Consider the following 20,895-nt stretch of genomic DNA (forward strand, 5'->3'; position numbering starts at 1 on the left):
AACTGCTGGCATTAGAAGGAAACTTTTCTGTGAAAACATGGCTGACATTGGAGCCATGATAGCGACTCCAGGCATCGAAAGTCCGAACAAACGGGCGAAAATGGATAGTGGACTAACAGCAACGAACTTTGATGAATCAAAATTCGCTAGATATTACAGAACAGACACAGTGAGCTCTCCCGTAAGCTCACATTCCGGACCAGTTGTCAGTGATACATCAGCATATTATTCATACCCCTACACGTTTTCGAATTCTTTCTCATCATACACGTATCCTTGTGGACAAACGGACGCAGCAGCTTTGTACACATATCCCGCATCTTATGGCATTCCTTACACCGCACTGAATGGCTTCAGCACAGAATATTCTTCGACGTCAGGTAGCGGTATGCGACTTTCCTTTTAGCTTTTGCGCTTCTGATATCGCTTAATGCGTTACTCGAGAAATCATAAATATTTCAGATGGCGTACTCAGTTTCATCGTAAAAGGAGGGTAATCTGTTTTGTAGCGTCACTTTGGCGGCTGAACATACAGGCCATTAGGCGCAAGAATGAATTCGTGAGAGGAAATCAGCTCTGAATTGTGTTCTTGAGTAAGGGCGTGCACGAGATGGTTTTAATGTTCTTAGGACACTATTACCTTTGAGCGCGTCTGCTTCTCCCAGTCTGTTGTCTTAATATTGTTGTTAAACTTTGAAATTCATCCATTTTTAAATGACTGTCACGATTAGTCAATAAACTATGAATGCTGTACCGCTTGGGCTGGGAAACAAGCAAAAGCTTGCTCTCGCACCCGCCGCAGTCGAACCTTTAGCGGTGCGTGTGTCATTCGTGAGGAAATGTCACTATTGAAGGCTGTTACTGTGCCTTGTCATTTATTACGGACTCAATGGCTAGGCTATGTCTGGTACGGCTTTTCTTGAGAGGATGAAAGAAGGATATATTTCACTGATACGTGGATTGAAAACCAGCTGTACAACGAATCGTGGAATGGGTCTGTTTATTTTCTAATAATCTGCTTTTGTCAAAAGAAATCGCCGGTCGCCTGATGTGCGAATTGTACACGGTACACTTCTTTAGCCCAGTTGATATGAATGGAAATGATAATGAGCGAGCTTTAAGGCAATATCGTGTTTACTTTCATGCAGGAGTCGTGCAGGCTTTTCTCGCTGTGTAATCGGGGTTTTTAATCTACTAGTAGAAATTTACGGGCCGCTGTTCTGGCTCGTAACCACTGTAACTCTACCTTTTTCTAAGACGCATATCATTGATAACCGTTATTTTTCTCTATTGACGATGGTGTTTCCTTTCTTGTTACTTTGATTAGAATATAAAAGAAATCCACTTCTTTAGCCATTGAACGCAATTATTGCTCGAGCAGATAATTGTTGGCACTTGTGTTGTCGTTTCCAACTCCGTCGAAGACAACAGCTAAAGCGTGAAATTATTGGCTAACTATGTCCGGTTAGAAATAATAAAACTCTTTCATCCACATCGACGAGTATATATTTAGAATATGGGCCCGGAATGTGCATGTACTTGACTTCATGAATATGGAAATTATTCAAATCGCGAATGGAAAGAGATTTACTATAATGTCAGTTGTCTTCGCTTCTGTTATGGCTCCAAAATACCACATCAATATAAATTGACTTTGATTAGAGACTTTATAAAAATCTATCCTGTCTGTGTGTGAAATGGTTGATTCTCCCTTGCTTAAAAAAAAATCAAATAAAAAAAATCAAAATTCAGCAGTTAAGGAAAGTTTTCAGTTTTTGTCTTATAAAGAATTATTAGAATGTTTTATTTTTACCTTGAATGACTTCTAGAAATCAAAACATGCATAAGTATTCTTGAAATGGTTTTGTTAATTAAGGACTCTGCGATGAGATAAGGGGAAATATTGGGCACTTCCCCAGAGAACCAAGATGTTGTGTCTTGTTTCTCTCTAAGAATGTCTCTTTTTGGTGTTTCAATCAGGTTTTTCAATCAGGCCTTTCCTAATCCCGATTTCATTTTCTGTTTTGTGTTTTCTTTTTTTTGTGATGAACTGGTAGGCACCTTTAGTTGGTAACAGCAGATAGCATAGAGGTACATATGTTTTAGTCAGGTAATATTTCCTAATATTTAATCCCCAATATAGTTTTGACCACAAGGAATGCAATCTGGAAACAATGTTGTATTGAAATAAGTAGGGAAGACTTCCTTTAAGATAATGTATAATCAAGCTAGGGGCAAACTCTACTGTAGTCATTCAGTCCAAGAATTGCTTGCTGTGAGTAGGATGCTGGGACAAATGGCATTACACAAACATCAGAATCCTTCAACCAATGGAAAGTCTGTTTATTTCAGACTGTTGTAAATTTGCATTTGTCTCAGACTCTCATTTGTTCAGAAATTTTGTTTGCTTATACTTCTAACATAGAAAATCAATATTCTGTCATTCAGAAGGATCTATTAGGTAAACTTAAAAATGCAGTGGTTCTCTCAGTAATTATAGCCCCCCTAGTTAGAAATAGTGAACAAGAGAAACTGAAATTATACACATTTGTCATGGCCAACACTTAAATGGCCTTTAACTCTTCCAACTTATTCAAAACCAATATTTTGGTTATGAACAGCAATAAAATTTGTGACAGTCCATTCATTATGTAGTATTTTACTTGGGAAGTTGGCTCCTTTAGTGAATAGTGCAGGTGTTACTAATTTTGCTCAATTATTTTTATCACACTTTTTTTGTATACCATCCAGCCATTAGTTTGAATCTCTTTTAGTCTGTTACATAATGAAGAACATGTTTAAGGGAAATGTACATTCTATGAGTGCCACAAATCTGGTAGAATTATCAATTCTGTGCATAATTTTATCATTATTATTTTCATCTCTCATACCTAGTATATAATTTTTATGAAAGACCTGCAGAACTTTTCATAAAAAATTATTTTTAATACGTAATCAATGTTACTGACATGTATCTGAATTCTAAATTAAAGGAAGCTATATGTCACTAGATTTTGTGCTAAACACTTTGCAAATGTGCCAGTTAAAAAAATAATAATTGCAAGTTATGTCTTGATTTTGCTTCAAGACATATCACTGTTTAGACAAAACTTTGGCTGTAGAAATTGCTTTTTAGGCAGATGTTTCTGAAGGGATGGTTTGATTTGTAGCTCTCTGATTGTTCACGCGCCCATTCAACTTTCACTTACTGAATAAAAATGAATACTTAGTGTTTGTATACTTAAGTGCTGAATGCTTGCCTCAGGCGGGAAAATGTTTTTTAAGCAAAAGTGGATTTTTCCTTTAGTGTATACAGTGCTTAAATTTTAATGTTCTTGAGTTGCCTGCAGAGAAACTAGATGCTATGTACAGCTGTAGGCTTGTTGTGGTGGATTTTTGCTGAAATTGCAGTGCAAGTCCTTAGCTATGAATATTATTGAAACCAGAAATAGGTTTAATTACCAAATCCTGTTATTCAGAAATGTTGTTGACTATTTCTTAGCTAAAAAAAGCCTAATGCTCAGCCTTCTTTTCAGAAATAACAAATTGTTAATAAATATGTCTTGCTCTTGATCACTGCAAAGACTTTCACTTCTCCCTGCACTGGTTACATGTTCGTTACAGATTTGTGTGGATATGTTCACAGTATATTTAAATGTGGCAGGCAAGATCTGCATCTATTTAGTTTTTTATGGTTTGAGCTCTTGAGTTCATAATTAATTATTGCACTCATTTCTTTTTCAGACTATTCATTATCTCCAAGCTCATCTGTTTCTGCGCTGACATCAACTTCAAGTCTCAATATTCCACAATCATTGACACTAAATTCTACTGCACATCACAATACACCTCCTTCTCGTGTTATTCACTGTAGAGCAGTTGCTGATGGTTGTAAAGAAACAGACTTGATAAATGTTCTTCAGCCATTTGGGAAAATTACGTAAGTATGAATCAAATGTTTGATCCACTAGATGTTCTTTTTATACCTGGATTTTCCAACAGTGAATTATTTTCATGGTACAGAAATGTTTCAAATTGATGATATGATAAAAATTACTTTTTGGCAATTTTATATTTGAGTGTATTTGAATCATGGTTTGTTATAAATGTTTACTCAAAGTTTGAGTCGTACTCCACAGAATATTTTTGCTTTTCACCTACCTGTAGGAGGTAGATTTTTTCAATGAATGAGAGGTCATTGAATCTGTTCTTAATTTATTTTTTACTGAATGATGATTCTTGAATTTCTTGCCTTGCAAAACATATGTCTCGTCCCTTTGATTGCACAATAATTTTCCTGATGTTGCATAGATATCACCTTAACATTCTAAATTTAGCTTTCAATAGAGGTTACATTGTTGTTTTCAAGTGAGGCTTCATACTCATTCATATGTTTTGTAGCAAAAATGTCTGATTTTTTGTTGATGTATGGAATTTTCAGGAATGGGAGGTCTTGTGCTATAGAGCCATTTATGATGGGGTGGGGAGAGGGGGTAGGGATATTTATATTTCTTATACCCGATGATGCTGTGTACTGGGCAGCGCTCAACAAATGAACTGAACAAAACAGTGTAGTTTTGGGTCTCACTTGAATAAATTTTTTAATAAATAATTACAGTTAAGCACTTTTTATTACTGGGAAGCATCTAATTTGTCACCAGTGGAAAGAAAATGTAGATTTTGATATCAGTTTGGGGCTGAAAAATGAAACAGGTCTGAACTGAAAGGGAAAAAAGGTTCAAAGATCAGACATAAAACACTCTTCGGAAAAAAATTCATTCACGTCTTCAGAAATGCATTGGACTGATTAGTTCTGAAAAGTAATTTTACATGTAACTTCCCCTTACATTGTAAATGAATTGTCCAGCAAAAAGGGATGAGTATGGATAAATTAATCATCAAGTTTTCTAATGAAGATGTAGTACCAAATTCTCATGACTAAAATACAAGGAAATGTGTTAAATTTAGACTGGAGAATTGCTGATAAGGGATAAGATCTTTGAAGTTAAAGGGTCAAAGATTACTCATTCTCTGGGTAAATGTTAAAAGTAAAATTTATTATTATAATAGCAGTGCAGCCTGAAAGAGTTTTCAGGTTTATTATATAATAGTGCTTATTATGAATAGATATTCTTTGAAAAAGGTGTGTTTTGTGATCAAATCTACTACCAAACTAAACGAAATTTTGCAAAATCCGGAAATTCCTCATCCAAGGCTTTAAAATGGCAGGGGTTGGTTCACTTTGTGAACATTAATTTTTAACACAGCATGGTCCTTATTATGGACCAAAATACCAATTTTCTGGACTTTGCTAAAATGAGAACTCAAATCACTTCTAAAAGTATATTTTGTTGCTACTCTTCAGACTTCTGTCTCAACATATAGCGCACGTAACATCCATTTTGTGCCAGATGAGTTTTTGAAATGGCACCAAATTGTCTTTGAGAAAGTATTATGCTTTAATTGTCATATCAGCGTGAGCCTCAAGGTAAATATGAGTTTTTCTTTATGTTAATTGCATGAAAAATGCAAAACTCTTCTGTTATGCCTTAATCTTCCAAAGTTGCTTCCCCTCTGCCTGTTCATTCCATGGCATAGAGCTATACTCTGAGTATAATGAAAGTTTTGCTAAAAAATATAGCAGCTAAAGGATAATCTAGAAAGCTTTTAAAGTGGTATTGGTCTTTCTGAAAGCTTTTTGTATTAGTCATAGATTCAAAATAGCAATCTTGAAATTGGAATGAGTCAACATTTTCAGCTATTAGCCAAGAATAAAAATGCTGGCATTTCTCCAAGAAAGGCCTTAACCACTCCTTGAGCTCCTCAAATAAGTTCAGTCACACCTCCAAGATTTGATTATATACAGCTGTCTGTTCCAGTGCTAGCTGTTTTTTTTTTTTTCTGCAATTTAAGTTCATCTTAATCTTTTAAATACCTAAAATTGTCTGAAAATTGCGTGAGACTTGTGACAGATCCTAATGGTTTTCTTATTACCCTGCCTCTCTGGGGATTAAAAACAGATCATTATCTCACTGTCAAGCCAGTATTTGCTTCCACAAGATTATTGTTGGAATATCATCAATGGATTTTGGTCAACTGAAAAGGGATCAAATATTTTCAAAATACAACTGCAATTTCAAACTTTTTGGTGTTAATGCAAGACACTTCCAGAATCTCAGTACATATGTGTGTTTGCTTTTTTCCCACACTAGGGCAGCTCTTTTTGTTCCAAAAGCTTGAGTGTCAATCATCACAAAAAGTATAGCAGACTAAGTACTTTGATATTTGTTCTTCTGACCTTTGATATCAACAGAATATTATTGTAAGTGGCCATACTGACCCACAGAAAATTTAGTAGCTATATCTCATTTTTTATTTGTCAGGTTTTATATGGCTGCAATACTTAAATCTGCTAGAACTTTTGTAATATGTGAACTTTTGTTCATTCAACATATTATAGTTTGTGAATTCAGTAACAGAATCTGACATGCAGATGTTGTGTTGATTATAAGATAAAATGCATATGTCATGTATTTTTTCATTTGCATGTAAAAGGTCATGCCACTCCTTTACATACATCTGTATATTTAGACTGATGAATATTTTTTGCCACCTTCAGGGTTGTAAACACAATGATTTAAAGAGTATTAAGCAATTAGATTCTTTAAGCAGCCTTTATTTTCCTCATGGTGGCAATTTTAGGGGTGGTATTCTAGTATTTGTCTTGTTCTTCATGCCTTTTTCAAGTACACTTTTGTACTATAATAGTGTAACATAATGCATGACACTGAAAGTAAATACATAGTAGACATACTGTAGCCACTGCTGTTCTCTGATGTGATGTAAGCTAAGAAGTTCAATTGTCTATTTATTTTTAAATTGATGTTTTAAATAGTCAACCTATCCCAATTAGGAAAAAATTGTTCGGTGTAAAGATATTACATTGTTCTCTGCTGTTGACCTCAGATGTTGTGCTCAAACAGTCGGTTTCATTGTCTTTCATCTCAACCGGAAACCATAAGGTGCTAGTGGGAATGAGAGAATTGCTGATGCCTTGGAGAATGTCACCTTTTAGGGGTGGGTAAAATAATCTCCAAGTTATATTTGATTAGCTGAAAGTGCCAGAATCTTCCTCCCTTAACAACAGATCTACCGTATGATGAGAATTGCCAAACTTCATGTTTTCGTTACTTTGTTCTTCCATATGTAGCTTCTCTTTGTTTGCAGTTTAAGTGTGTTCTTTTTTCTCACCCAAGAATATGTTCTGAGAATAAAGCACCAGTGGACTTGGTTGGTAGTCTGACATTGGGGCCATAATGTTTTTTTCACAAACTGAGAGTATGAGCTGGTGAACCTATGTGTTATGTGCACATACTGTTTACAAATTTTGGTCAAAGATCAAATTCTATTTTTGCTGCAATTTTTGGTGTTGATGTAAGATCCTGCTTGATTTAAAAGTATTAGTACAGGATTATTTTGTGTCTGAAATTGGTTGTTTGTTGTTAATGAGAAATTTCCGCTTGGGCGCCAGTTCAAAAGCTTAGTAATTAGCAACTGTGATTAATCGCATTGTATAGGAGTCTCCTGCTGTAAAGATTGCTTATTATGTGCAATTAAGCATAAAGTCCAAGGATTCCACAGTAACAATATTTATTTTTTCTGTAACTGTTTTGTAACCATTCTCAAGAAATGGCAGAGAAGAAGAATGCTTCATACTGACATATTTAGCATGACCTGGACTCAATTTACACAGTAGAAGGAAAATAGTTTCCATGTCTGAATGAATAATAACTCTACACACTGAAATTTAGAGATTTAATTTTGTGAATTAGCAGGTGGAGAATTACTGGATCTCCACTGCCCATTAGGAACACCTTGCCTTACTGTCAAAATTACAACTTGCATTATTAGCCTCGTCCCTCTATTAGTACAGGAGTTTCAATAAAAGCTGCATGTTTGCAGTCAACTTCCCTACAAGACCCACTTGAAAAATTTTTAATTTGGTACTTCCTAACTTCATAACTGACATAACTGGAATTTTTTCCCACGAAAATTTTGGAGGTGAAGGATTCATTCAAATAATAGTTTTAAGTGACTGCCTGTCGCAACTTGCTTTTGATCATTACTGTCAGGTGTAAAAAGTTTTACCCTGAATGTCCCTAAAACAGTTTTCCTTTGTGAAAAAGGCTGAATCCCTTTACAGCATGTATTGTGCAACCCACCCCCCCCCCCCTAGCATAATGGTCTACTTTATTTTCATCACATTTTGTTTGGGGGGGGGGCATGGTATCTGAACAATTATTGGTGTGAACTCTGCTCTGAAGACAACATACGCCATAGATATAATAACAGGAAAGGTTACTTTATCCTTTGGGTAGATGGCACCATCTACTTGGAATGGAGTGGCTGTATGTTCTTGACAAAAGGCAGGGGATTGCTTACAAATTACAAGGGGTACATCCAGGGTATAAATGAGCCTTGTGAAGATATTTTTAGTCACTCTGAGTTATCTTTAATGGTGTTATATTTATTCAGCTAAGTGTCACCCCAATATAACTACTGGGGTGATGCTATTAATAATCCATACATCAGGAAAGTGGGTTTGGGAGAATTTTAGGAACATTGTGGGGCAAGGTTGCCAAAGAGATATGAGTAAACCATGAAAGAACTGGTATCATGTCTTCTCTAAATGATACTCTCATCTCCAGAGGTGTGTATCTCAACTATGACAGCCTCTTTCTCCTAACTTATGCATTACAAGCAGATTGTGTTTGGTCATGAACTTGACAGTTGGCTTCAGAATTTCTTGTAAAAGTTGAATATAATGTCAACAGTTTTTTTCCTCTCCAGTCTCCTTTTAAGAGGAGACTTTTGGTTCTTGAGCCAGGAATCTTTTCTCAAGAGATGCATATGTATGCTACTTTCTCAGGACATGATTCACCCACAAGATTGATTCGTAACTAATTTTGTGGAACATTTTATCTTCCCATGAATTCCCACAAGATTTCTTTTTTCTTCATAAAAAGAAAAACTTTTAGGGTGAGAGCCTTACAGAGGGCATGTTAGTTTGAAACTGGAGTCAGCAATCATTTGGTCAAAAGTAGTGGATTGTAATTAACCAAAAATCTTAACTGAAACTAAAATGGCATGATTGAGAAAATTTCATTTTGATTTTTAAATTTATTTCTGTTGAATAATCTCAATGTTGCCTTCCATATAACAATTTCAATCTTCATCATTGGCTTACATACCACAGGTAAGTAAAACTTCCTGTGGTCCATGATGTCCAGGTTTTTGAAATGTTGGTCTTAGGCCAGGGGTGGTGGGAGCCTTAGGAGTGGTATGGCTGTTGAAGTTGAGTGACTTTGTAGTGATAAAGGGTAGGAGAAAAGGTGCCTATTTTCTTGACATCTGAGATGATGTTTGGGAATTCTCCTTCCTTACTACTTTAAATGTACTTGCTTTTAAGGTTGGAGAATTTGGTGACAGTGGTATCACTAGTCAGTAATGTTATTCTTTGCTTGCTGATACGTTCACGTCAGTAACTAAAGGGAAATTTACATGCACCCTTAACCTCATCCCTTAACCATATTTAATAACATCCAAGAATTTCTCTATAGTGCTCACAAGCTTTTTGTTAATTTTTTTTCATGCATTACATTATCTGGTGACACATATCATCTGACAATGCCTGTTTTTCTTTTTCTATACAGATATGTGACTTTATTGCCAAAAATTAGACAAGCACTGGTGGAATTTGAAGTAAGTTGGCAATGCCAAGTAATGGGTAATTTAGAACTTTATTTAAGGCCTAAGACACTAGGGTTTCCCCTTACCTCCTAAGGTAATGCTGCATTGCATTAAAGAAGTGTAAGTGCGACAAGTTAAATATTTATACTTATTCTGCATATTTGTTGAGAATTTCATTTAAAATACAAATGAGCAGCAAATTATTTAAAATGCAAATGAAACCTTCTTTAGCTTGTGCAAATGAAACAAATTACCAATTTGGCATAAAAAGCGACAGCACTGTTGCCAAAATGGGAAACTGAAATCTTCGATGTCTAGTATTGGTTGTGAAACGGCTGAACTTGCGATAAAAATAATTGTGTGCATGGAACTTCCAAAGGTGGGACTGATAAATAGGTATTATCTTAAAGAGCAATTGTTTGCAAGTCCAAAAAACAATACTGGTATGCCAGCTTTAAAAGTGAAGATATCTAAGAAATGCAGATTAAGCAGTGTGTTATGTAGATATGATGATGGGAAATTTTTTCCATATTTTGACTTCCTCTTGATGGAAAAATAGGGATGTGGTTCGAAATGTTTGCATTTGTTTTTCATTAGTTATTGGCAGCTGACATGTTCCTGGTCTAAGATGTATTTTAAATTTAATTTTTATTTCTTCAAAATTCATGCAAAATTTAGGAAATTAACAGTGAACATCATTTGAGGCAGATTTATTTCTGTTATGAATTTCCATTCTTGTGAAAATCAGAGTAGAACATGTAAGAGGGCAAAACTAAGTTTATTCCAGTATGACTACAGTCTACGTAGTAAACATAATTCAAACAATAACAAAAGAAGTTTTCATATTTACTCCATTTTGAGCCACTTGCTCTTGCATCTAATTATGTTCCCTGATGTCTAAGAAATTGCATGACCAAAACTGGCTTCCTGTTTATGACAAATACACCACACCTTGTAATTAAGCAGTTCGGAGAAAACACAGGTAGGTATGTACCTACACTTGCTGAATTTGAAATGCTGGCATGTACAATGTACATGTCTGGCACTAACCCAAGGATACCAGTGTAGAAATCTTAATACCTGTCAAGAGATATTTATTTTATAAGCAGTCACTCCTCGGCTTGTTATAACGTTCGTCTTTCATATCACTCGGCATCAAAAGAAGCACTGAGAAGTGGTAATCAATTCTATGGTCAAGTTTATTTCTAGGTTTATTTTACAAGGAAAAAAAGAAGCATTTTTCCTACTTGTTTGGTTAAAATTCGAATAAATCTATTGTGGGTTGAAAAATTATTTTTGGTTGAAAATTTTTCAAACCAGTTTGATTTTGCTCTCTTTCATTTGAAATTGTGATAATGAATTGAATTCATTTGGTTTGAACCACAAAATATATGCTTCATTGCCTAAATTTATAGAGTTAGTGTGTGAGATTTAGGTAAGAGATGTTTTTGTAAAAAGTTTCCTGTAATAACTTGTTTCAAATATTTGTATTAAATAATTATTTTCACAGGATATTGATTCTGCTGTAGCTCTAGTTTCATTTTCACAGGTAAGATGTATGTGCTTGTGTACATTTTCAAGGAGGCAATTTAACAACATGCAGCAATTTCTTTAGAATACATCATTAGTTGTGTTTCTATCATGTTAACTTTAGTAAGATACCCCAGGTTGATGCATGCAAAGAGACAATTCCATGCTATATTCCATGTAGCTCAATTTGGCAGTTCAAAGAAAAAGACACCTATAACTGGGAAGGACTTCTTTGACAGATTTACTAAAAATTAGGCTGAGATATTGTACAAGATGTAGGGAACAAGTTTCTGCCAACTGACAGGAGTGTGTCAATTGAGTGTTAAAGAAAGGAGTTGCTTGCAAGGATTATGCTTCTCCCTGTGTTTGTGGGTGATTGTTGCCAAATACATTTTGTGTAAACCATAATAATTTTCAGTATGAATATTTCTTTCTTGTACAGTCAAGTACTCTCACTGTACTTGGTAGACAAATGTTTGTGAATTACTCCAAAAGTCAAGAAATAAAAAGGTAAATGGGTATTTTTTCAATTATTGCAATCAATAACATTTAATATATAAAAGGGATATCAGAGAATCACAGGCTACATTCTATCCAAAACATGCAACCAAAACACAGGAAAGGAAGTCGGCACCTTTCCCTTGTTGACCAAGTGGTCTCTTGTACTCTCAGTTTTTAATTTGTTACTTTTTCTCATGGATAACAGAAGGCAAAGTGGCTGATATTGACAGATTTGGTGGCTTAATGCTTTGGGTGGTGGCTTAGTCTAGTTGTGTTTTTGGACAAGACACTTTACTCCATCTGTGCCTCTCTCCACTCATGGGTGCAAATAGGTACTGGTGAACCATCAGGGAAGCCTGTTGAAATGTTAGGGGGAAGGGGGGAGGGGAGGGGAGGGAGGATGGTAACCTGGGAGGGAAATGTATTTCATCCAGTGGCAATAGCAATACTCCTTGTTACCTACTCCATGTAAAAATGTGGATGAGCCATATGCAGACCCCTCCCTTTTTTTTATACTGTGGCTGAATGGTTAGGTTGGGCTTTGGCTTCCAACCTTAGATTGAGAGGTGTGGGTGTGGTCTGAAGCTACAGCTCTAGTGTTTGGTTTTTTTTTGATACTTTCTAAATACTACTCAAACTGTGGCTAGCCTTGCCAACTGTGTGTGCATACCGTGCCTGTGACTTATCAGGAACCTTTTGTCATTTTACAGGGATAAAGTTCTTAATGGTGAAAGTAATGGAGCCTCTTCAGAAGCTAGTAATATTCTTCTTCTCACAATAATCAATCCCTTACATGCAATCACAGTGGTAAGTATAATAAAAATCCAAAGAAAAAAAATTGAAGTTCCCAAAGTCACATAAATTCAAAAATTTTACTTTTGCAAGAGAATGATTTGACTTTTAGAATGTGTTGGTATCACTAACCTTAAGTTTGTGTGTATGTGATCACTGTCTCAAATGCCTGGTAAATATTACTTACGTCTATTATTAAAAATAAAACTGCCCCCTCCTGAGCATGAGGGAAGATAAATTTCAATTCGCTCTTATTTCATGGACTTTGTATATACTGCCATACAAGAGGAAACTGAATTGCGTAGACTACTTGTCTTCATATTAACATAGTCAAGCAAGAAAGTGTTTCATACAAATTACTTTTTAACAGGCAAAAATGTGCTCCAAATTAACCTTCCTAGCCTTTCAGGCTGGTAAGGTGATATTCCTTCAGTAATGGGATCTTCAGAATTAGAAACTTTTTTAAGGCACTTACATGTGTGAGCTCATAAACACCTAGACAATTGGCAATCTCTGAAGGCTAATAGTTTCATATTTCAAGTAGTCGAGAGGAGAAGATAAAGATTTCATGGACTGTAGTCTGTCAAACTCATGTAGCATGGTTGTAACTTCATAGGTCTTTGGAATAAAATTGAATTTCACCAATTATGTCAGTATACTTAAAACAATAGAATTCATGGAAACAAAAAGTTTGAATTTTGTTACAAATGGAAGCTACACTGAGTACAATATAACCATCCAATTTTTGTCATTTTTACATGAAACACCCAAAGAAGGTAAAGCAGCTTTGAGTCTCTGTCTTTCTCCTCGAAGAGATAGTGAGATGGGATTTTCTTCAACTGGCATCTGGAATAGACTTGAATTCATGGAACGCACAGTTGATTTTCGTGGTTCCAAATTTCTTCCCTCACTGACGATGAACAGAATTGATTCCAATTCATCAATAATTGATCTAGCACATTTAATTAAAATTCTCATTGACAGATGGTGGTCATTTGAATAATTAAATCTGTTTACTAGGTATTTTAATCATAATACCTCTAGTTATCACAGGTTTTATGATGAAAACACCTTGAGCAAAATAGTTTGAATTAATTTCTTCCACAAGAAAGCGTCTGTGTAAGTTTTCTCAGTGTGAGGTTCAACAGTGACAAGCGTATTTTTTTTCTAATTATATTTCTAACTGTTCATTGCAACAACAAAAAGTGTGCAGCTTTGAAGAATGACACAAATGATTTGCCTTTCATGAGTGTTTGTGGATTGCAGTTAAATTTGGAATTATTGTAATGAGATTTTTGACAAAGACTTCCCATGACAATTCCAAGACAGATTTATATCTTATCGGAACTGGCCTAGTGGAAATGAATCCTTTAATATTATTATATTTTTTTCATAATCCAGGCAAAAGATTTTCTGATCAAAGTTAACAATAAGTTAATTAAATTGAACACAGATTTGAAGAATTATCTTTATCAAAGAAACCTTTGTGTGAAATTATTAGATATTTTTTTTCATGCCCTACAGAAAAGCAATTTAAAAACTTCTCCAATCAGTGCTCTAGGAATGCTAGACATTCCTCAGATTATGACCCATGGAAACAAAACTTGCAGAAGTTTTTATATCTGATTAGCTGTTGAACTTTTATCAAACATGACGTAGAGAATATCCAAGGTGATAACTTGACAGGGCCAGAAAATGTTAATGAGATGTTAGTGTTCTAATAGATTTTTGAAGATGGAGGTACATGCTTGAAAAGCAAATTATATTCAAAATGATTTCCATATTTTCAGAAGTTAAGAAGATTTCTATTTATCATAATTATTTAATTTTTTCTCAAAGCTGGTAGAGTTTTTTTTATATATTATTGTTTTTCAGAAGTTGAAACAACATTTTCACAAGCATAGCATATGTTAGGGTGATCTTTTTATTGTTCTGTTACAAAAATACTGGTGGCAGCAAGTTAGCTTAGAGACACTCCATCACACAAAAACTCCCCTTGTTCAGTTTCTCTTAAATGACATTAAATTTAAGGAAATGAACGATCCACTTTTCAGATGTGACATACTGCCTGACAGCTGCCAGCTGATTGATGGATTTTTTAACAAAATTTTTGCTCCTTCATTTTTTGTTTTTAGAAAGTACTTCACAAAATATGCAGCCCTCATGGAAAAGTTTTAAGAATTGTGATCTTTCACAAGAACGGATTGCAAGCTTTGGTTGAATATCCTTTGAAGAGGAAGTTGTTTTATGTAAAGGAAAAAAAATCTTCCTAAACTTCCCAATAAAGGGGCTGCATTAAAGAGTGGCTGACAAGGCAAAGTGTTGCTCTCTAAGTGTTTTAGGAGGGAGAAATTTCACCATTATTGATAGTGACCCATTTCTTTACACCCATTATTACACCCATTTCTTTTGGTTCTTACGTATGATCCATTATGAGATTTTTCACTTCTTTATTATTTAAAACAAGTTTATTATCTGTTGTATGGTGCATCTGTTCAATAACAGATCACAGGATAAGCCCTGCTCAGCAAAACTATGGTTTCTGCACTATGACTGAGCACACTGAGTGCTGTTGAAGTGATTTTGCGGGTTAGAATGCTGTTGTGCAGCCAAATTGATAGAACAGATGGAAAAAAATCTCCCTTGTGGAGGATAAGTGAGGTGATGGCTTGTTATGCGAAGGCACTACAATGTTGTATGTATTTGTTAAATGAACAGTCTTTCCTTGACCATTTACACATTTGACAATGTTGAGGCAGCTCAGCGAGCTCTTGCAACTCTCAATGGACAAGATATTTATGCTGGATGCTGTACACTGAAGATTGATTATTCAAAGGTAATTAGATTTGGGTCCTGGGTCCTTCAGGGCAGTTCGTCTAATCTCATTGTACATCCATGAGTCATGTAAGAAAATAAAACCAACTGTTTTTCTGAAATGGATTCTCAGTCAGTTCAAATGATGCAAGGATGGCTTGGGTAAACTGGATAAGAAATTTTCAAAAACCATTGTTCAGGCTTTTCATGCCAACGTTTTATTGTGGAATTTGCACGTGCTAGATGAAGACAACTTTCTTTGATGACACCTATGATCTTTTTCGTTTCTCAACAGAAAGCTAAAAAATTAAACGTTTTTAAAAATGATGATGAAACATGGGATTACACTGGGACACTGAACAATAACTCAGGTTTGCAGAACTTTAACTTTTGGCCTGTATCCTGAATCTACTTCTCTAAGAACCCAAATGGTTGTAAGATTTTAACTTAGACAAGTACTCAACAGGTAATGCCTTGCAGAGAGATCTACTTGACCCATGTAAATCATTTTCCAGCAAGCAGCTGCTTCCTTAAGGATCTTGTAACAGTAAATTTAGAAGTGAACACAATTAATAGGCAAACAACGGTAGAACTTCATACAAAGACAAGTTATAGAAAATTTGCCACGACTGGTATGGATAATTTTTTTTCCTTCTTTGTTCTTTGAAAATAATTTTTCCTGGAAAGAAGAAGCACAAGTTCAGAAAGGATATGTACAGCATGGTCTGTTGCAGTGGCTTAATGCTTAGTGTGGTCACCTTATTACAAGCACACATTTTTATTTGAAGTGATTGGTAGGATAAGAAATGATTTAAAATTGTTCCAATAACTGCTGATCAGATAGAGGGAAAGGATTTTCATTCACTCTGATACTGACGTACTATTTTTCTGCACTTACAAGGGATCCCAAGCAAGACAGCTCTTTTGGGGTCCGGGCTCTTATCTGCAATTTCAGGTAAGCACTGGTAACTGCATTCAAGAAAGGAGGGAAAAGGGAAATGTTGAGTTGAAAGGAAATCTTGGGATGAAAAGGAGAAAAGGATATTCTTTTACCTGTTTTTATGACTGCCCTTGTTGTAGCATGGTAAGACTGTGGACCAGAACACTGTTCATAAGGAAGGGGTTATTAAATGGTGACAGGGATGGGCCCTCCCCTGTTTAAGTACACAGCTTACATCATGGTTTTGCCCACCTGTGGTAATTATGATAACAGGCATCATTTTTCGATACCAACAAACATGCCAACAAAATATGCATAGGTGCAATTTGTCTTTAATAAATTGATAAGCTTCTGGTACCTGAATCTCTTAGTTTTAAATTGAAAATTTCACTCATTTTATGATTCCAGGAAATGATGCGAGTGAGCCGCAGTTGTCAAGTTCACCACCAAACACAGTCACCCTTAATGGTAATGCGACTGACTAACTAATAATTGTACACGTGTCATATGTCTTGTTAAGTGGTTTGCTAGTATATCAGGGTTCTCACAGTCTTGCAAATGTCAAAAAATTATAATTCAATATTTCAATTTCCTGGCCTTAATAAAAGACATGTTACTGGGTCATGGATTCAAGTCATGGAATATGATATCAATATGATTTTAAGGGAAAAAGTGAGAGAAACAGTATATGTACATCATACTCAGTGGTCTCTTGTTATTTAATTTCTCTGTTAGGTGTGAATGGATCTCCAATTTCCATCAGTAATGAGGCCATCGCGAGAGCAGCACAGTTTCCTACTGTACAGAGTGAGATTCATTCATTCATTTTATATGCCATTACCAAAAAAAAAAAATTAAATGAATACAAAATGTAGGTTACCTCAAAGATAAAAAGAACTATTCTAACTAAATTAACTTCAAAATCAAAGGAACTGAAGAGGTAACAGCAAGGAAGCCTATTAGAAGCCAGGGGCTTATAAAGTATAGGCTTCCTTAAACTATAGGATAAACCATAGAAATCAAAGGTGCTGAATGAAAATTTAGATTAAGTTAAAAAAAAAAGAAAAGAAAAAAAAAAGAAAAGGTGTGTAGCTTGACAAAGAATATATTTAACTAAGAAAGAAGAATTTTTTTAAGCCTTTTGCTAAACAGATTGATTTAGTTATATTTTATTATTAGTTGCATATTTTGATAGAGTAATTAAAACACTCCTCACAGTGGAACAATGGTTAAGGAATTTTGGCATGTCTCAGTAGAGCATCTAAAACAATGCTGCCCAAATGTCTCAAGTAATTCCTGGGTGGTCTGTGTACCCTTCTTTACCCAAACGCAGACTTGTATTTTTTATTCTGTTTCAATACAATTTTATGCGTCATTAAAAGCTCTTTGAAATGTGTCGACAGAGCATCCTTAAATCCATACCTCTAATTCTAAAAGAATCTTCTTAGCAGTCATTTTGGTGTATGCTCTTCTGTCTCTGAGGTAAATTGACAGATACTGTTACATATTTACTACAGTTAGGAACTTCGTCAACAAAAGAGGCAACTCACTGAAATTAACTGTCTTCTCATTTCTTAGGTATTCTAGCCAAAGTTGCATCTTTTCATGGGAACCCGCCTAAGAGTCCAACGTCAGGTATGAAGATAGCAGACAGCATTTTTTCACGCGAATCTTTTCTTATTATTGTTATAGCGTAGTCTCAATTAAAACAACCGAATACGAAGATTGATGGGAGTAAAAGGATTACCATTAAAGGGTGCTCAGAATAAAACGACATCTAGATAATGATGATTTAAATGTTACCTTTCCTTCTCCATATGAAGATGGATATCTGTGTGCAACTGAATCCTAAGAATTCTGTGATCAGTGGTCACAGTGAACCGTTGAAAACAGCAACGACGAGATCTCTTAATCTTGATTCGTAGAATAAGACTACACTTAGCTACGTTCTTGCTGAAGCTGCGTTTGCTTTCTCTCTGTTATCAGGTAGCACCTCACCAGTGGAGAATGTAGTGAAAAAGTTGGGTATTCTTGGAAGCTCACCATACCAGTTACCTCAGGGTGGACTCTTAGGAGCTCTACCTGGACTGACACAACAGCAGCATCAGATGAATGGCATTTCTAACGCTTTGAACGCAGGTTTGTCTAACGCTTCCCGTCAACTTTCGATTTTCAAATGAAACCCTCTTATCAGTTAAATCTATCTCAGTCTACATACTACAGGTCGCTATTTTTTAATGTTGTTTAGGGTTTTTTAAATTATTCATTTAACTATCAATTATCCAGACTGACGAATTCTAACTTTTTTAAGGTGGCACTGGCTGTGTGTTGATGGTTTACGGACTGAATGCTGAAAAAATGAACTGTGAGAGAATTTTCAACTTGTTTTGTCTATATGGCAACGTTGTCAAGGTAAATAAATGAGAAATGAAGTTATAAAATTTTGGGAAATTTGGCTCAAAACATTTGTCTAATGGTTAAAGTCAGATTTCTCATTGAAACCCTGGGACATGACAAGTCTGGTAATCTGGGTAACCCTGGTGGTACCACTGTATCTTCAAATCTTGGTTTAGGCACTCATTCAGAGTGCTTAGTGAACACACCCGACAAACATTGCCATGTTGTTATTGTAGTTGAACAAAACTAAAGATAAAGTTTGGAATTGAGGGAAAAGTCCGCTTACTCCATAACTGAAAAGCACCCAAATGTCGTGGTTGAATGTTTTCCAGAAAGGCGGTTTGTCTGCATGTGTGGTAGAATTTTCAGAACGTTCTCCGCCCTGGTAGGTGCTATCGTAGGGTGGCATTTCTCCGATGTTGGTTACGTTATGTTCGCGATGAAACTCGGTTAAATTTTAAGTCTGGAAAAGTAGATTTATTGAATGGCAAAAATCGTCAATTTTGGGTTCAAAACCAGGCAATACCAACCCTTTAAACTAAACTGAAGGTTCTATTTATCAGGTTAAATTCCTCACCAACAAACTTGGAGCAGCCATGGTACAAATGTCAGACAAAGTTGCTTCGGAAATGATCATCCGAAACTTGAGTGGTGCTGTGCTTTTCGATTCCAAGATCAACATCATGTAAGCTTATTGTGAAACTTTTCTATCACAAATGCTTTCCAACACGATCAACGACACAATTAGAATTGTGTATCAGTCTCTTCATTGTGCAAAATTCCTCATAAAGAACCTTGCCTGGAGTGTACTACATACGAACTTTCGTTCTACTTCCAGATTTTCCAAGCATCCTTTCATAGCAGATTCATCGGTAGTAACAGCTTTACCCGATGGTACGCCTTCCTCCATGAATTTTGCTGACAACCGAAACAACCGGTTCAAATAGTAAGTTATCTTTTTTTCCGGAATACTTGAGATAAAAATTCCTCTCTGCAAGTTGAGTTTTCACATCATATCTTTCCAAGCACGACAGTTGTTGTTAAATTTTCATCTGAGGCTGCAGTGCGTAAAGTGGAGAACTTGATTTGATATTCGACATCGGAGCGAGTAGTTGATACGATTACAAAAGTCTCTTTTGTCCTCGTTACAGTGTAGTGGAGACGCGGTTTGCTAACGATGAGCATGCTAGACTCCGGGGTGAGAAGCCTGGGTTCTAGACCTGGTCGGGTCTTGGTGTAATATTCCTGGGCAAGACACTTAACTTTACTATGTCCCTCTCTATCCAGGGGTGTAAATGGGTACCGGCGAACTGTCGGGAAACTTGATAAAATCCTAGGGGTAGCCTCATCCAGGGCGAGTAGCATTACACTTAACTGCTTTATGCTGTGGAGACTGCGATATGTAAGTTGTTACGCCTTGTTGGCCACTTGATTCGAGTGGCGATTTCACTTTAACTTTCTTTAATTTTGTCTGTTTGTTTACATTTGCAGTCTTCCCGAGGGTCAGAGTCTCAAGAATAGTATCTTTTTCAAACTTTCTTTTGCTTCTTTTCAAACCGATCAGATAATCGCGGTAAAGTTACGGCTCGTTTCTGCGCGTGGCACTGCGCGTACCAGTGAACAAGCGCCCTAAAATCTCTTCTCCGCGGAACGTACTCAAAGCAAATTGGCTTTTGCAGGGCGGTAGTCAAGCAGCGCCCAATGGCCCCCTGGCGCCTTATTTTTGCTCTTGGGCGACTCAGGAATCTTAATTTTTTCATAAGAAGCACATGCTGGGCACCCTGGATTTCACAGTTTCAAAGCACTGGGCTCACTTCAGTTTTTCTTAGAGCACAGCCTTGTTTTGATATTATATGTCGTTTGTTTGGGATGTGAAAAGTTTCTTTTTCCTTGAGACAAAAATGTTGTTCATTGGTAAATTCCTTAACTTGTAATTAGGATACCAACCACCAACAAGAATGCTTCACTTCTTTAATGCCCCACCAAACTGTACTGTGGAAACGCTTAAGGAGGTTAGTCAGCAGAGATAATTTGCGAATGATGCACGATCCTCGCAGTAGAGAGCGCTATTTATGCAATAGCGAAAATCAGACCTGAAAAAAATCAGGCCTGTACGGGATTCAAACCACTGACCTCTGCGATACTAGTGCAGTACTCTACCAATTGAGCTA

At 35.9% G+C, this 20,895-nt stretch overlaps 1 protein-coding gene across 3 annotated transcripts in view; it reads left to right on the top strand.

Moving 5' to 3' along the window:
* LOC111331305 (heterogeneous nuclear ribonucleoprotein L-like) overlaps window positions 1–20,895 on the top strand; it is a 26,339-nt gene continuing 5,444 nt past the window's right edge. Inside the window, exons 1-19 of one of the 3 annotated variants that reach the window (XM_022936388.2) lie at window positions 1–386; window positions 3,745–3,940; window positions 9,714–9,762; window positions 11,261–11,299; window positions 11,723–11,790; window positions 12,492–12,588; window positions 14,709–14,794; window positions 15,313–15,409; window positions 15,683–15,758; window positions 16,289–16,342; window positions 16,736–16,795; window positions 17,063–17,134; window positions 17,906–17,962; window positions 18,314–18,466; window positions 18,639–18,739; window positions 19,288–19,409; window positions 19,563–19,670; window positions 20,216–20,244; window positions 20,663–20,736. In XM_022936388.2, the coding sequence (XP_022792123.1) occupies window positions 38–386; window positions 3,745–3,940; window positions 9,714–9,762; window positions 11,261–11,299; window positions 11,723–11,790; window positions 12,492–12,588; window positions 14,709–14,794; window positions 15,313–15,409; window positions 15,683–15,758; window positions 16,289–16,342; window positions 16,736–16,795; window positions 17,063–17,134; window positions 17,906–17,962; window positions 18,314–18,466; window positions 18,639–18,739; window positions 19,288–19,409; window positions 19,563–19,670; window positions 20,216–20,244; window positions 20,663–20,736 (1,887 nt within the window). In that variant the 5' untranslated portion in view covers window positions 1–37. Of the gene's footprint in view, window positions 387–885; window positions 995–3,744; window positions 3,941–9,713; window positions 9,763–11,260; window positions 11,300–11,722; window positions 11,791–12,491; window positions 12,589–14,708; window positions 14,795–15,312; window positions 15,410–15,682; window positions 15,759–16,288; window positions 16,343–16,735; window positions 16,796–17,062; window positions 17,135–17,905; window positions 17,963–18,313; window positions 18,467–18,638; window positions 18,740–19,287; window positions 19,410–19,562; window positions 19,671–20,215; window positions 20,245–20,662; window positions 20,737–20,895 lie in introns of those variants that run through there. The other 2 variants (XM_022936389.2, XM_088742686.1) reach the window with 2 other exon arrangements.

The sequence above is a fragment of the Stylophora pistillata genome, chromosome 13, assembly GCF_964205215.1.
Source record: "Stylophora pistillata chromosome 13, jaStyPist1.2, whole genome shotgun sequence".
Classification (NCBI taxonomy): domain Eukaryota; kingdom Metazoa; phylum Cnidaria; class Anthozoa; order Scleractinia; family Pocilloporidae; genus Stylophora; species Stylophora pistillata.